Source organism: Equus przewalskii, chromosome 1 (assembly GCF_037783145.1).
Source record: "Equus przewalskii isolate Varuska chromosome 1, EquPr2, whole genome shotgun sequence".
NCBI lineage: Eukaryota > Metazoa > Chordata > Mammalia > Perissodactyla > Equidae > Equus > Equus przewalskii.
The window spans coordinates 127,282,588-127,299,069 of NC_091831.1; the positions used below are offsets into that span (position 1 = coordinate 127,282,588).

Sequence of the window (16,482 nt, forward strand, 5' to 3'; positions counted from 1 at the left end):
GAGACTATGTAATTGAGGAGAAGTGGCAGAAAGTTTGGCGGACGGGGTGGGGAGAGTTGAATTAGAGAGAAAAGAGGGATGACTAGGACTTGGCTCGGGGGATTGAGGGGTAGGGGGTGGTCTGGGGGGACCTAGGTAAGGGAGGGAAGGGTGAGACTGAGGGTCTTGGGGGAGATAGTGGAGTGGCCTGGGTGGTTCTAAGAAAACTGGGGGCAGGGGTGCTCAGGGCTGCCATAACTGTGGAGGGGGCTCAGTCTGATAGGTGTGGGAGACACTGGAGGGTAGGGGAAGAGGAGGTGGTCAATGGGGGACTGGGGTTAGATCCAGGAAGAGCGAGGGTATTTGGGGAAGGCCGAGAAGGCCTGGGGACCACTGGGGAGAGGAAGAGAATGTCAGTGTGGGACTGGGGTGACTGCGGGAGAAGAGGTGGAGCTCCGCCGCACTGTTTGGGGGGAGGGGTGAGTCAGGGAGAGAGTAGAGTGAGGGGAGGGGATGCGGGAGTCCGTCAGGGCGTCAGGGCGTTTAGGGGCGGGGGAGGGCCCCTGGGGGCGGGGGCGCGCGGTCAGCGTCCCCCTCCCCGCCCCCAGCGGCCCCTGCCATCTCGCAGGCGCCCGAGGCGCTGTCGCGGACGCGGGCCAGCACGGCGCGCTTCGTGTGCCGCGCGTCCGGAGAGCCGCGGCCCGTGCTGCGCTGGCTGCACGACGGGGCGCCGCTGCGGCCCAACGGGCGCGTCAAGGTGCAGGGCGGCGGCGGCAGCCTGGTCATCACGCAGATTGGCCTGCAGGACGCCGGCTACTACCAGTGCGTGGCCGAGAATGGCGCGGGCACGGCGTGCGCCGCAGCACCGCTGGCCGTGGTGGTGCGCGAGGGGCTGCCCAGCGCCCCCACCCGGGTCACGGCCACGCCGCTGAGCAGCTCCGCGGTGCTGGTGGCCTGGGAGCGGCCAGAGCTGCACAGCGAGCAGATCATCGGCTTCTCCCTGCACTACCAGAAGGCACGGGGTACGTCTGCTGGGGGCTCGAGATGTCCCAGCAAAGGCCCACGTGGGGGCGCCGTGAGGGGGCTACATGTTGGATGACTGAAAGTTTGCCTGGTGGGTACCTTTGGGGTTAAGATGGGATGAGGTGGGAGTCCTCAGGAGAGACCCGCGTAGATGGGGGTTAGGACTGGTGAGAGGGGTGGAGTGTGGCACATTTCCCTCTCAGCCGGTAGTTGGTTATGAGAGGAGAGAGAGGGTGCTTCTCCTCCCAGGGAAGATGCCTGGGCATTCCTGAAGCCAGCTCATAACTGCAGCAGGAGTCACTTCACTTAGACGCTAAAAAGAACTTCCTAACCAATGGAGGAATTAATACAGTGGGGCTAGAAGCCAAGAGAGTTTATACTCTCCAACTCAGATGATCTGGGATGATTTAGCTATAAATAGACTATTCCAGAGACTAGAACAATATGAGGGCTCCCTGGTCAGCCTCTAGCTAGTTACCCCCTGGGGGTGGCCCTGTGACAGTCTCTTTGTCCCCTGTGTCACTGCCCCAGGCATGGACAACGTGGAATACCAGTTTGCAGTGAACAATGACACCACAGAGCTCCAGGTTCGGGACCTGGAACCCAACACTGATTATGAGTTCTACGTGGTGGCCTACTCCCAGTTGGGGGCCAGCCGCACCTCCACCCCGGCGCTGGTCCACACGCCGGATGATGGTAAGGCCTCTGAACCTGCAATGGGCACCTTGGGACCCAGAGAATTCCCTGGGGGTGGTTGCACACTTCTCTCTACCAGCGTAAGCTAAGGCACTTTTACCTGCCTTGTGTCATCTTTTGTGCCCAATAAGGGAGTGGACAAGGGTTCTTCTCCCCAACTTACAGTTGGGAAAACTGAGGCCCAGAAAATGAGAGTGACTTGCCCAAGGTCAGTAGTACAGCAGGGACTTGAGCCCAGGTCTCATGATTCCCTAAATCTTATGGCCCTTCTCTCCAAAAACTGTACCATCCAGTCAGGCAGGGGCCAGTGACATTAACCCACTGGATGTGGAAGATTGTGCCCCAAACCTTTTTCAGGGTAGGAGGGATGTCCCCTCATCATCTCCAGCTTGGGGCTCCCCTGAGAGGCTCCCTTTCCTCCCTCAGATCCTGGGCCTACTTCTGACTTGCCGTGTGACCTGGGCAAGTCTCTGACCGCTCCTGGGCCTCACCTTCCACGTCGGTGGAGCAGAGCTCACGCTGATGTTCTTCTGTCTCAGTCCCCAGCGCAGCACCCCAGCTCTCCCTGTCCAGCCCCAACCCCTCGGACATCAGGGTGGCGTGGCTGCCCCTGCCTCCCAGCCTGAGCAATGGGCAGGTGGTGAAGTACAAGATAGAGTACAGTTTGGGAAGGGAAGGTGAGTGGGGGCAGGGTGTGGGCTCCACCTGCTGGGGAACTGTCCATATGAAGGGTGGGTCAGAGCAGCTGGGGTCCTGAGCAGAGTGGGGTGGGGAGTCTGAGGAAATTAGGCAGCCCAGTGGAGCAGGGAGAGGTGAACCTGAAAAGAGAGTGTGGACTAGGGGGAGGGGTGGCAGGGATGAAAAGGGAAGGTGAAGAGGGCCAGCTCAAGACAGAGGGAGGCCTGGGCGATAGCCCCACCTCCTCTGCAGCCACGGTGTGTGATCCTTCCACAGTGAGTCCCTTCCTCAGTGTCCTTATCTGTGAAATGAGGCAGTGAGCCTGTGCCATCCCTGGGGTGGCTTCCAGCTCAAAAGCAGATGAGGGATAGGGAGGTAGAGGCTGTGCTTGTAGGACTGGGGAAAATGGCGCACTGGGGAAGGCATGTTAGGGCAGGTGTTGGTAATCTAGGGAAGGGTGTCTAAGAGGGATAAAGGGTTAGAAGGCAAGTGGCCTGGGGGCCAGGGTGAGGGTGAGGAGGGAGGGAAGGGTGAGGAAGGGCTCTGGAAGGTGGGTGGTGCCTCATGTCTCCATAGCCAACGCCTTGTGCCTGCGCCCTGGTGTATGTGGGGGTGGTCACGGACAGCTTATGGGGAAGTGGGGAGAGCATGCCATGATTCTCCCCACTCTGAGACGAGGCTGATGGCCTGTGTCAGCCAGGGTTGGAGGCCCAGGAGTCACCCCAGGAGCCATGGAGTCTGTCCAGACACCGAGGGGTCAGTGCTGAGAGGGCCTCAGGCTCTGATGGGCACTGAGGAATCAGGATCTGAGGTGGAAGATTTGGTGTAGGGGAGTTTAAGGGTCGTGGTCCTCAGGTGGCCATCCAGCAGCCAGTCTTTTCTGTCCCAGCAGATCAGATTTTCTCCACCGAGGTGCCAGGGAATGAGACACAGCTTACACTGGACTCGCTTCAGCCCAACAAGGTGTATCGAGTGCGGATTTCGGCTGGCACAGGGGCTGGCTATGGGGCCCCCTCCCAGTGGATGCAACACAGAACGCCCAGTATGCACAACCAGAGCCACGGTACGGGGTTGGAGGGGACAGGACAGGGCGGTATACATGACTGTGTGGGTGTATGTGTGCTCTTGGAACCCAGACCCAACCACGTCCTCCATCAGAGTCCTTCCACGGCTCCCCCTGCTTGACAGGTGAGGGACGAGGGGTGTAGAGGTGAAGGGGTGGCCTTGCAGATGCACCTGGGCTCACCCTTCTGCCACTATGTGAGCTTGGACAAACCATTCACTCCTCTAAGTCTTCATTACTGCGAGGCGTTGGCGTGAGGATTACTGAGGCGTTATAAACAAGATGTTTAGTACATAATAAGAACTTGTTAAATGGTAGCTGCCTCCATAGTTATGATTGTTGTTGGTTTTGTTGAGAGGCCCAGTAGCAGAGTGATTAAATGCAGACAGAACCTGGTGCACATACTATCTCTGTGACTTTGGGCAAGTTATCTAACTTCTCTGAGCCTCGGTATTCTTGTGTATAAAATAGAGGTAATAGTATTTTCGTTATTTGTTAGGGTTCTGAGAATAAAGTTAAAATACACGTACAAAGTGCTCAGAACTGACAGAGAGTAAGCCCTCTTCACTCTTGAGCTCCAAGAAGGGCTCCTCACTCCAATGGTTCCATCCCTCCTTCCTGGCCTCAGCATCCCCTGTTACCCCCTTGCCTGCCAGTATCCATGCATCCATTCCTTCAGGAGAATCATAGGCCCCTCCCCTGTGCCAGGTACTGTCAGCCCCGCCCCACAGTGCTCCTTGCTAACCTCTTTGCAAATGCCCAGGAGACATCCCTACATTCTCAGCACTCTGGGCTTGTAGACTAGTGAGTTCACCTCTAGGCCCCACCCAGGCCTGGCACTTAGGATGGTGGCTGAGGGGTGATGCACTGGGAGAAGGCTGGCAAGGTTCTCACTCAATGCCATCTTCCTGCTTTTTGCTTCCTCTCGCCTCTTCCCCCTCTCCCATCCCTGGCCTCTTCCTCCATGGTCCCCATTCTCTTTCTTCTTCCCATCCCGCTCTTCTGTCCCCAGTCCCTTTTGCCCCTGCAGAGTTGAAGGTACGGGCAAGGATGGAGTCCCTGGTCGTGTCGTGGCAGCCACCCCCTCACCCCGCCCAGATCTCTGGCTACAAACTGTACTGGCGGGAGGTGGGGGCCGAGGAAGAGGCCAATGGTGAGAGCCCCCCAGGGGGCCGTGGAGACCAGGCTTGGGATGTGGGGCCTGTCCGGCTCAAGAAGAAGGTGAAGCAGTATGAGCTGACCCAGCTAGGTGAGGTGGGCTGGGGGAGCTTCGTTGGGGGACTGGACAAGCTGGACGTGGGAGTTGGAGCTAGAATTCTCTCTGGGGATGAGAGAGTGACCTCAGAGATCCCTCTAGCCAGTGAGTGACTCCCATGACCTTCCCTAGTCCCTGGCCAGCTGTACGAGGTGAAGCTTGTGGCATTCAACAAACATGAGGACGGCTATGCAGCAGTGTGGAAGGGCAAAACGGAGAAGGCTCCCACGCCAGGTGAGGGGGCTCAGTCGAGGGGTCTATGTGTGGCTTCCTTTCCCTTTCCTCTGAGTCGGCCCTGATGGTCAGGCCATCTGGTAGCCTCAGCCACCCCCAAACCCATTCTCCTAGGCTCAGGGGTCCTCTTCTAGCTCCAGACAGCCTCTGTCATAGAAAGAAGCTCCAGTTTGTGCACTGTCTTTAGGCCTGCTACTGTATTTTCGTTGTGCGTGAGCAGTGCTAATTTGAAAGCACTGGACAGAGAGAAACCTCATGGTTGATCAGTGACTCCTGACCCCAAGTTTAACCTTTAAACAATTTCTAAAACACATCCACCTGTATCACACTGTCTATCAGATTATCCCTCCCCTCTAGGCCGGGAGAGTATCCCTATGTGGCCCACCAGGAAACTGAGGCTGAGAGGTAACCAGACTCGTCCAAGGTCACACGGAGCCTAGACCAGAACCAGGCCTCCTGGCTGCCAGCAGAAGTCTTCCCACTGCAATCTGTTGCCTCCTGGCCCTGTGCTGGATGCCTCAGTTGCCCATCATGACACTTCCTCACTCCTAACTTTCCAGGCTGATTTTCAGTCATGTGGTTTAGTGGAAGGAGCACTCAACTAGGAGCCAAGGAACCTGGGTTTTAACTCTAGTTTGTTCCTCCAGCAAATCTTTTACTGAATGTCTACTACATGCCAGCTCTGTTCTGGGAATTTAGTGATGAAAACACAAATGAGGTACCTGTTCTCGCGGAGTTTATTTTATTTAATGTTTCTGTAATAAACACTTATCATCCTATAGTACTTACTATATATGTCTCAGTTCAGGCGGCTGTAACAAAAATACCATAGACTCGGGGGCTTAAACAGCCAACATTCATTTCTCACAGTTCTGGAGGCTGGGAAACCCAAGATCACAGTGCCCCCAGAGTTAGTGTCTGGTGAGAGCCCCTTCCTGGTTCATAGACCATAGGCCATCTTCTCACTGTGTCCCCAAATGGCAGAAGGAGGGCTGGAGCGCTCTCTGGGGTCTCTTCTTTAAGGGCACTGGTATGGACTGAAAGTGTGTGTCCCCCTGAAATTCATATGTTGAAACCCTACCCTCCAATGTGATGTCTTAGGAGGTCATTAGGATTAGATGAGGTCATGAGGGTGTAGCCCTCATTAATGGGATTAGTGCCCTTATAGGATTGAGAGAGCTTGCTGTCTCTCTGCTCTCCGCCGCTTGACCATACATTGAGAAATGGGCAGTCTGCAACTCGGAGGAGGGCCCTCGCCAGAACTTGACTGTGCTGGCACCCTGATCTCAGCCTTCAGCCTCCAGAACTGTGAGAAATAAATTTTTTGTTTATAAGCCACCCTGTGTATGGTACTTTGTCATAGCAGCCTGAATGGACAAAACCAGGCACTCATCCCATTCATGAGGGCTCCACCATATGTTCAAATTTCAACATATGATCTTGGGGGGACACACACAGTCAATCCACAACAATATGCCGGACACTTTTTTATATACTTTACAAATGTTAACTAATTTAATTCTCCTAACAACTCTATGCGATAGGCACTATTATCAGCCCCACTGACAGAATAGGGAATGGAGGCAAAGAGAGGTTAAGTGTCTTCTCCATGGTCACACAGCTAGTAAGTAGCAGAGCTGGAATTTGAACCAAGGCAGCCTGGCCCCGGAATCTGTGCTCTTAATTGCCCTGATTTGCTGCCTCTTTTTATTATATTCTTACATACTAGTGTTCCGCAGTCTGCTACATGTATGACCTTGGCAAAAATCACTTAAATTCTTGGGAGCCTCAGTTTCCTCATTTGTAAAGTAAGCATGATGCTACCCAGCTCAAGATCAAAAGAGAGAGGGTAAAAGGAAGTGCCTGGGCACTGTAAACCACTATACATATTTAGGGATGAGCACCCTCCCTCCCTTCCCACACTCTAGTTTTCACCTTCCAGACCTGCCCATCCAGAGGGGGCCGCCGCTGCCTCCTGCCCACGTCCACGCGGAATCAAACAGCTCCACGTCCATTTGGCTTCGGTGGAAAAAGCCAGACTTCACAACAGTCAAGATTGTCAACTACACTGTGCGCTTCAGCCCCTGGGGGCTCAGGAATGCCTCTCTGGTCACCTATTACACCAGGTGGGGAGAGGGGCTAACGCTGTGAGGGGGAGGAAGAGCAGAAAAGGGGGAAGAAGGCAGCAGATGAGGAGGAGGAGAGGGACCCTGGGGGTTCAGGAACGTTTCATGGCTCACCTGTTAGATTGGGGTCTGATGACCTGTTGTGACAGATGGAAAAGGGGACTCCATCCCATACCATTGACTCACAACAGAGCCTTGTACTCAACCCTGGGGAACGTGATGCAGGACAGACTGACCTACTTGTGCAACCTCAGAGGGCTCCAAATATAATGGGGAGGAGACAGCCCAGCTGTTGTCCTGACAGGGCCCCCAGTTGGATGGGGAGACAGGAAGTCAAGGAAAAGGTATATCAGAGATGGTTCCTTGGGTGGAGAATGGCTTGGATTAATCCAGGAAGGTTTCCTAGAGGAGGAGACCTGGCTTGGAGATTGGACACGATACCCTGGGAGCAATGTACATCCAGACCCCTCTGTGGGTCCTCTGGATGGTGTTAGTGGCCCCCATGCAGGGAACAGATTCCCTTCCCAGGGCAGAACCTGAGGCTGTGGCTAGGGGTAGGGGAGTAGATTTGGAGGGGCCTGCCCAGCTAGGAGGGTGTGCTTCAGAGCACTAGTCACATTTCTTGCCTCGGCAGCTCTGGAGAAGACATCCTCATTGGCGGGCTGAAGCCATTCACCAAATACGAGTTTGCCATACAGTCCCACGGCGTGGACATGGATGGGCCTTTTGGCTCCGTGGTAGAGCGCTCCACCCTGCCTGACCGTGAGTGGCCCCTCAGCCCTCTGGCCACCAACCCATCTTTTACCCAACTCCTTCTTGCCCCAGCAGCCCTCTTTTCTAAAACCTCCCTCAGAACCCCACAAGTGTCTGTCATTCCCTTTGCATTTACATAGGCCAGTCCTGTGCTGGTCTTAACCATTTACTCATAAACGTAATAACATATGATTTAGAGGAGCAGCTTCTTTTAAAGGCTGTGCCAAGACCTCTCTGAGCTGGTGAAGAGGGGCCAGGTCAGGGAGACAGGCATCCTGGATTCTGCATTCAGATCGCCATCCTGCCCCTGACACACAGGGAGACGTGGGAAGGTCCCTTCCCCACCCAGGGCCTCCGTGTCCTCATCTGTAAAAAGAGAGGATGGCACCATTCTCTCGGCAAGTCTGTGACTCTGGAACCCTCTAGAAATGGCATTCCAAGGCAAATGAACTTTTATTCTTACAGCAGAGGCTCCTCGGTCCTGCCGGCCCTAAGATCATCCCATCGACAGAAGACCTTTGTCCCAGGATCTGAAATAGGAACATGTGTGTGGGTGGGGTGTGGAGGCCCTCCACTCTCACGAATTTGCTTTTTAAAAAACTGCTTACAAATTATTTCCCACCCACCCATGACCTCAGTCATGATGGTCTTAAGCTGCATATGGAGTTGAGGGAGACCTGCTCTTTTCTCAAAAGAGACTTCGTGACACTGCATCCCCAGCACAACCAACCATACTGCAGAGGGGGGATGTTTTCTCCTTTTGCAGGTGGGGACACTGGAGCCTGAGAAGCGGAGAGTCACTGAGTGTCAGAGAGGGTTCTGGCAGCCTGTGGTGCTGTGGCTCTGTTCCACCTTAGAGCCCTGGGTCCCCATCCCCCCCTCTGTTGGGCCTTGAAGACCTGAGCCCCCAAATCTCTGTCCCTTCTCAACTCACCAGCCGCCACGTGTCCCTCCTTCTCTCCCTTCCTCATTTGCTCCCCCTGCCCCGCCTCAGATTCAGCTGCTTCTCTAAAAACAAAACAAAGTCTTCTAAGATGGTCCTTCTCACACTGGGGTTCCTGTGACCCTGTAGGCCCTGTGCTGGGGGCAGACACAGGCAAAGGCTGCTCAGGGCATTGGCCAAGTTGACTTGAAGGTTTGGGGTGGAAGGAGAGATGGGCACCTTAAATGATAAATATGTTTAAACACTATTTTTGTATTAAGCTTTACCGTGGAATAGATGGCAAACTTAGTAGGAGAGTATAAAATAAACTGTAAGCCTTCCTAAAAATTTTGAGCTCTGCCCCCAGGTCCCCAGAACACCAGACAATCTCCTCAACCCCGGGAGGCGTTTGGGTGTGGAAGTAAGAAGCTCTGCTCCAAGGAGTGGAGAGGAGTTTCCAGAAGGGGAGGGATGGGGATGAAGCCCTCTTTCCCAACTGTGTTCCAGAAATCCCCCATTTAGGGATCAGACCTCATTTTGCTTTGTGGTTTGCTCCAGTGAAGGAGGAAGAAGGGAGGCCATGTCCTCATGCCTGTCCCCCAGCTGCCCCAGAGCTGGGCTCTCAGTGACCCTGCCTCTCCCCATCTCCTCCCCTGCACCCCAGGGCCGTCGACACCCCCATCTGACCTGCGCCTGAGCCCTCTGACGCCGTCCACCGTGCGGCTGCACTGGTGCCCTCCCACGGAGCCCAACGGCGAGATCGTGGAGTATCTGATCCTGTACAGCACCAACCACACGCAGCCTGAGCACCAGTGGACCCTGCTCACCACGGAGGGTGAGAGCTCCCACCCCAGGGCATCTGAGCAAGAGCTTACCTACCCTCTCCCGCCTTCCCACCCTCTCCAGTGGCTGAGTTAGTAGTGAGAGTGATGCTAAGATTTGTCCTTAGGAGGAGCAGACTTTCTCAGTCCTACTTCCCAGACTATCCTTGCATCCCACCCCACCCCATCCACCAACCCTGCTCTCCCTGCCTCCTCACCCCTCAGGGAACATCTTCAGTGCTGAAGTACACGGGCTCGAGAGTGACACTAGGTACTTCTTCAAGATGGGGGCACGCACAGAGGTGGGGCCAGGGCCCTTCTCTGGCCTGCAGGATGTGATCACCCTCCAAGAGAAGCTCTCAGGTACAAGGGCAGGAAGGGAGGAGTGGGGGCCATCCTGGGGCAGCCCGAGGTCCCCAGAGGCCCCTGGGGTTGACTTCTAACCTTAAAGTCATCTCTTCCAAGGCTGTGCCGCTGGGCATGACTACATTTCACTGTTTTGGCCAGCTGCCCTTCTGGTTTGGTGGGGAGAGGACAAATGAAGGGGAAATGGGTGTGGTTCAGTGGTGGTTCGGTTAAGAGGTCAAATTTATGGGATGCTGGCTTTTTGCTTTGGGGGATTGCTTTGATTGGAGGATTGGCTGGGAGAGGTGACGAGATTTATGAGGTGGAGCTGCACAACCAGACCAACGATGACGTGATTTGCATGGCCTAGTGTGAAATGAAAATGCGAGGCCCCTTATTAAAAGATTAGGAAGAATTTCAAGATGGTGACCACAGAGCGTTAAAACAAGCACAGAGCCCTTCTAAGCATGGGCCCCGTGTGACCACACTTGTTGCACACTTGTGAAACCAGCCCTGGTGGGCAGGCAACACATGTGTTTCACTGAAAGGCCAGGTTGAGGGGGAGGGACCACAACTTCCAGATGTCCAGTGGAGAGGACAGTTGGAGAGAGAGGTAGTGGTGGTCCCTGTGAGGCTGTGGGTCCCTCCTCTCCTTGCATCAGAAGATTTCAAGTGTTCAAAGGATGAGACTCAGGCCAGTGGTCTCCTGAGGAAGCCACAAGAAGTCTTGATCTATGAACCCTGGGCCTTCTCCTGTCCTTGACCTGTTCTGTCCCCTCTCTCTCCCTCCCTCCCCAGACTCCTTGGACGTGCACTCAGTCACTGGCATCATCGTGGGTGTCTGCCTCGGCCTCCTTTGCCTCCTGGCTTGCATGTGTGCTGGTCTGCGCCGCAGCCCCCACAGGTGGGCAAAGGAGCCAGTGTGACCGCAGAGGAGAGATTTCCAGAAGGGCTGCAGAGATGAGAGAGCAAGGAAAGTGGCCATGACTTGCCCTAGGCACCCCCAGAAGCCCCATTAAAGTTAGGACTCTGGGATGAAGGGATTGGGGGTGGGCTTAGGGGAGCCCTCGACCTCCCCTCTCAGGGAGGGCGGGCAGAGGCAGAGCTGCCTTTCTGCTGCTTCCTCTGTAGCTGCCAGCATCTTGGAAAGAGGGCCCCCGAATCTCCAGATGTCTAGAGCCAAGGGAGGAAGGGTGCCATCTGCAGTCGTGGTTGTTTTGAACAGAGTTTCTCACTCATTGCACACACCAGGAAACTGAGGCCCAGGGGTGAGCGGGAACCTGCCCAGGGACATAGGCTGGCCTGGATCCCAGTCCTGCCTCCATCCCTCACTCTTTGACCCCTGTGCCTGTCCCCCATCTTCCCTTCCAGGGAGGCCCTCCCTGGCCTGTCCTCCACGGCCACCACTGGGAACCCCACGCTGTACTCCCGAGCCCACCTTGGCCCCCCTAGTCCCCCAGCTGCCCATGAACTGGAGTCCCTTGTACACCCTCGTCCCCAAGACTGGTCCCCACCGCCCTCAGACATCGAGGACAGAGCTGAAGTGCACAGCCTTATGGGTGGTGGCGTTTCAGACTGCCGGGGTCACTCCAAGAGAAAGGTGAGCTTGGAGCTTGGGTAGGTCAAGCAGCCCCACATTGAGGCTCATTCCCAAATGGGACACCAGGGGGCGCAAGAGGACAAAGTGTGACCCAGTGAGAGTAACCCCTCTCCCCTCCCCCGCCTTCCCTAGGCCAGCTGCAGAAGAAAAGGCACTCTCCCCCTCCTCCATGAAAGCTTTGGCAGGGCAGGGAAGCAGATGGGCCTCCATCTCTGGCAGAATAGATCAGCCTGGTTCTCACGGAAGGAGGGGAGGGCCCCCGATGGGCTGTTTGCAGGTGACTCAGGGTGGCCAGAACACCCAGATCCCTCCTCATCCTGGGACCCCAGGAGACTGCTGAGACCCAGCCCTCCCCGACACAGAGAAAAGAGGCTGGTCAGCTTGGCTGTGGCCAAGTGGGACCGGGACCCGGATAAGGTGGGCCCACGTAGGTCAGGCCCCCCCATGCTGGCAGTAGTGACCCATCCCGCCCTTTTCTGGCCAGCCTGCTCGAACCCCTGAGTCCTTCCTCGCTCTTTCCTTGCCTCTGTGGTGACAGAGATCCTACCTGGCTTGGAAGCCTCTGGGCATTTCCAGAGCATCTGGTATTAGGCTTTTCTGCAGGAAGACTTCTCCATCCTCAGATTCACCCCCAAACTCTCAGCTCATTCTGTGCTCCTCCCCACAGCCTTGGAGAGAGAGAAAGCAACGGGGCTGAGAGTCTGTGGAGGGGCTCCACCCACTGCCCTCTCTCATGCTTCCTTCTCCCAGCCAACGTCTCAGAGCTGCTGCTTCTTTCCCCTGTGCAGATCTCCTGGGCTCAGCCAGGTGGGCCGAGCTGGGCAGGTTCCTGGGCAGGCTGTGAGCTGCCCCAGGCAGGCCCCATGCCCTCCCTGACCCGGGCCCTGCTGCCCCCTGCTGGAACTGGGCAGACGCTGTTGCTGCAGGCTCTGGTGTATGATGCCATAAAGGTCAGTGTCCTGGGAGGAAAGGAGAAAAGGGTCCCCATGCTTGTCCACAGCAAGTAGTGAGTTCCCTACTCACCACAGGAGTAGAGACCCCTGATGGTAACTTCCCTGGGGATAGAAGTCTAGCCGGGAGACCCCTGGACCCTCTAATGGTGAGTGGGGAAAGGCAGGCCAGTTTGCAGGCATCCCTGTTTCACCTGGGTTGGGGACAGACCCTCCTCTACCTAGATCTAAGCGAGTCACAGCAGAATACCATGGACCTGAGGGTGGCCCCGCCCGAGTGCGTTCAGCCCTTCCTCCTCTTTACTGAGGCCCTGACTGTATCTGGTGTTTCTGGAACTCCTGGGCAAGGGCAAGTGGGTAGTATTCCGCTTCTCCCTGCCTTCCCATGGGTCTGATCATCATCTCTTGTAGGACAGTCACTGTGCTTCCTTTACCAACAACTCCCATGTAATATACACTCTGGGGCCGGGGGCTCAATCTCTCCACCCCCGGTATATAGGTCATTCTTCTGATGATCACTCTCAGTGATGGTCACCTTGTCTTTGTGTTCTCTGCTCTGACCAGGGCAACGGGAGGAAGAAGCCTCCCCCAGCCTGCAGGAACCAGGTGGAGGCTGAAGTCATTGTCCACTCTGACTTTAGTGCATCCAAGGGGAACCTTCACCTCCAGCTCCGAGACCTGGAACCCGAGGATCCCCTGCCTTCGGAGGCTCCTGACCTCACTTCGAGTGTTGTGGATCTAGGGCAAGGGGCAGACTGGCTGGACAGGGAGCTGGGAGGGTGTGGGCAGACAACCACTGGGCCGGACAGACTTACCTGCCTGCCAGAGGCAGCCAATGTTTCTTGCACCTACCCGGACCTCCAGCCCAGTGAGGCTCTGGAGGAGGCCCCTGGGAACAGCTGCCAGCCAAAGGCCACCCCCTGCCCTCTAGGAGCCAGCCCAGGCCTGCCCAGAGCCCCACTCCCCTCTGCTTAGCTCCCCCAGAGGGTACAGTTTGGAGCAGGCTGGTATGGATCATGGGACGTGACACATGTGGCCATGCGTGTACACGTGTGTACCTGCAGATGCTGAACATCAAGCCATTTGGAGCCTCCTAGGGTGCTCTGGCTGGGGGAGAGGAAGAAATGGATTATTCACTCCCCTCATATTCTGTGACACGTGATATATGAGAGACATGTGAGGCACAGCTATATGTGATGTACACATGTGTGAAGCACATGTGTGTGTGCTGGTTGGTGAGCTGGAAAACCTTAGTCCAGGCAGTGGTCACTAAGGCCTAATTGATCCTCCAGGTCAGGACAGTACCCCAGAGAGGTCAGCCCCTAGCCCTGTGGGCCCCCCACCTCCATCATCCAGCCTTTTATTACACACTCTGAGAGTGTCTCCAATGCCCTGTCTACAAAGACAGCCCCAGCTCACTTTCCTGTTTGGCTGGGCTGAGTGCAAGTAGACTCTGAATGCCTAAATTTTTTTTTCTTTTTTGGTGAGAAAGATTGGCCCTGAGCTAACATCTATTGCTAATCTCCCTCTTTTTGCTTGAGGAAGATTGTTGTTGAGCTAACATCTGTGCCAGTCCTCCTCTATTTTGTATGTGGGATGCCACCACATCATGGCTTGATGAGCAGTATGCAGGTCCGCACTGGGGATCCAAACCCGCAAACCCCGGGCTGCCAAAGCAGAGTGCGGGAACTTAACCACTACACTACCGGGCTGGCCCCTGAATGCCTAACATTTTGGATGCATCATCTCCCATCTCCCATGTGCCCATTGCTCAGATTGTGAGGGTGATTCTGGCTCCCCTCAAAGCAACTCTGCCTTGCATTTTGTAATTTGGGAAGTGCCTGGTTTTGAAAGTCTGTTTTCTCTTGCTCTCCCCTCCTGCCCTCCCCTTCACTACACTAGTGGTTTGTCTCCCAGTCCACTTGTTCTCCCAATTCTAGAGCCCCTCTCCTCCTCCCTGATGCTCTTTCCTGTCCTCTCCGCTGTTCCCGGTCTCTGCTGCCTCTCCCACACTGCCACATGGTTCTCCTGCCTGCGTTCAGTCTCTGCATCCTTCCCTCACAACACGACTACCTCATGTCTGCTTCTAGGAGGCAGCTGCGTGGCTCCCATGTCCACCGTTCACTTCACCATTATCCTCCTGCTCCCTCCTCTCTCTGTGCCTCCTCTGCCCCCTCCCCAGCAGACTGCCCATCCCCAGTGCAGATTTGGAGAAGACCGTCCAGCTTCCCTTGCATCTTTCTCTCTGGGATTGAGATAGGAGGGTTCTCCTAGGAGGTGATGAATCCACGTCACACAAGGGGATTTTTGAGACAGTGAAAGGGGAACGTGACCCAGAGGCTCAGGATAAAATTACTCCCTCCCTTCTGTGCAGGCCGGCAGGTCTGCTGGATGGCGGGGGTTTGGGACCTTCCTTCCCAGCTGAAGCTTATGGGGGAGAAGGGGATTGGGGATTAGGGGTGCCACATTCTGGCCGCTTCCCACTCTGTGCTCCTTGAACATGAGCTGATGGGGTAGGGATGAAGAGAATCTCATTCTCTAGGTGCTGGAAGGGAGGTCTTTGCACAGGACAAGGGTCATTGGCTCATTTCATTTTGTTTTTTCTTTAAATTCAATCCTGAAGTCATTTTCTGTTGACCCACCACACAGGGACAAGCTTGACGACTATTTTCTGTGTAGAGAAAACAATGTCATTTATTTGATTTTGCCCCTCCGCCTCTCATAGGAGCATAGAATGTGGGATCTTTTCTCCTAAGTGCCATCTTTTTAACTGATCGGCACATCAAGGGTTAACTCTGGCTTCTGGGCCAAATTAGAAATAACCAGTCTCTCTCTCTCTCTCTCTCTCTTTTTCTTTAATGGTGAACTGTCTCTCAGCAGAGTTGCAGCTTCCTCAGACCCTTGCAGCATTTGTGTTTATTACACTCGGGTGTCACTCACATCTGACATCCGCACCTACATCTTCTCCCCTCCCCCTCCCTCAACCAGCCTGTGATAACACTAAGGATTATTAATGTTGGTTTTGTATCTCGTTAAGGACTGAACTGTCACTTGTACTCTTCTGTAGCATTCAGCGTTGCTGTGGCTAACACCACTGTATATGTTTCATCATTGCTCTGAAGGTCAAAAGCCTCGTTTTATTTTTCTGGTTTGATTTTTTTTCTAAAGGAAAAAAACTGCCCTGAATTAAATGGCTGTTTTAATAGTAGGCTCTTAGCATTACACCACATAGTCATTTTTCATGTTCTTGTTTAACAGGCACTGAGGTTCTGGTTTAAATTAAATAGCTGCAAATGAGACAATTTATAACCCATTAGGTTGGGTGGAAAATTGTTTCTCAAAAGCAAATAAGTAATAAATCTGGTATCTGCCTATAACTCACAGTTGATAAGAAAGTGGCCATTACTCACTAGCATTATATATGATTTGGGCTCTGGGTAATTTGGAAGTGTTAGGTTTGTGTCTTTGTAGCAGTATTTTTATTAGAAAACAGTCTATTGGCCTTTTACAGGGTATTAATCCCTTTGTCACCTACCATCGATGCCTTATATTTTTTGAGTCTCGTTTAAAAACCTTCTTTTTCTTGATGCATGACAAGTGTAATCAGTACCTGCTCATTTATTTGTCTGTATTTAGTTTATGCTATATTATTTAATTATTTGTTCCAGCATTTTTTCTCTCCTTACAAATATGATATTCTTTAGTGTCAGGCCAAGGCATTGATCATGTATCTGTCCCTATAATGGCTTAATAAACTATTTTCCAAAAATGTGGAATTCTCTTTTGGAACCCATGACTAGAATTTCCTCAGCCTTTCTGCCCTAGAGAATGTATTTCCTACCAGGATGGGAAATGTTGGGTTTTGAGGGTAGAGAGCAAGTGGTCATGGGAAAGAACTGAACCATCTTCCTCCCCCAACAGGCACTTAGGAAAAAGACTTAAACCTAGGAAAGATGATTTCTTTGATGGTACTCTTTTAGGCTCTCTGGGGTCTCTTTCCATCTGGGCATATTTTTTGTTTGTTTGTTTTGTGAGGA

At 54.1% G+C, this 16,482-nt stretch overlaps 1 protein-coding gene across 1 annotated transcript in view; it reads left to right on the forward strand.

Moving 5' to 3' along the window:
* Nucleotides 1–16,214, forward strand: part of IGDCC4 (immunoglobulin superfamily DCC subclass member 4) — a 37,955-nt gene extending 21,741 nt beyond the window's left edge. Inside the window, exons 7-20 of the mRNA XM_070623251.1 lie at nt 588–1,001; nt 1,534–1,698; nt 2,238–2,375; nt 3,269–3,439; nt 4,452–4,688; nt 4,827–4,928; nt 6,871–7,054; nt 7,689–7,816; nt 9,394–9,564; nt 9,776–9,913; nt 10,694–10,799; nt 11,267–11,495; nt 12,284–12,445; nt 13,010–16,214. Of these exons, the coding sequence (XP_070479352.1) occupies nt 588–1,001; nt 1,534–1,698; nt 2,238–2,375; nt 3,269–3,439; nt 4,452–4,688; nt 4,827–4,928; nt 6,871–7,054; nt 7,689–7,816; nt 9,394–9,564; nt 9,776–9,913; nt 10,694–10,799; nt 11,267–11,495; nt 12,284–12,445; nt 13,010–13,420 (2,756 nt within the window). The 3' untranslated portion in view covers nt 13,421–16,214. The remainder of the gene's footprint in view (nt 1–587; nt 1,002–1,533; nt 1,699–2,237; nt 2,376–3,268; nt 3,440–4,451; nt 4,689–4,826; nt 4,929–6,870; nt 7,055–7,688; nt 7,817–9,393; nt 9,565–9,775; nt 9,914–10,693; nt 10,800–11,266; nt 11,496–12,283; nt 12,446–13,009) is intronic.
* Nucleotides 16,215–16,482: the final 268 nt, after the last annotated feature.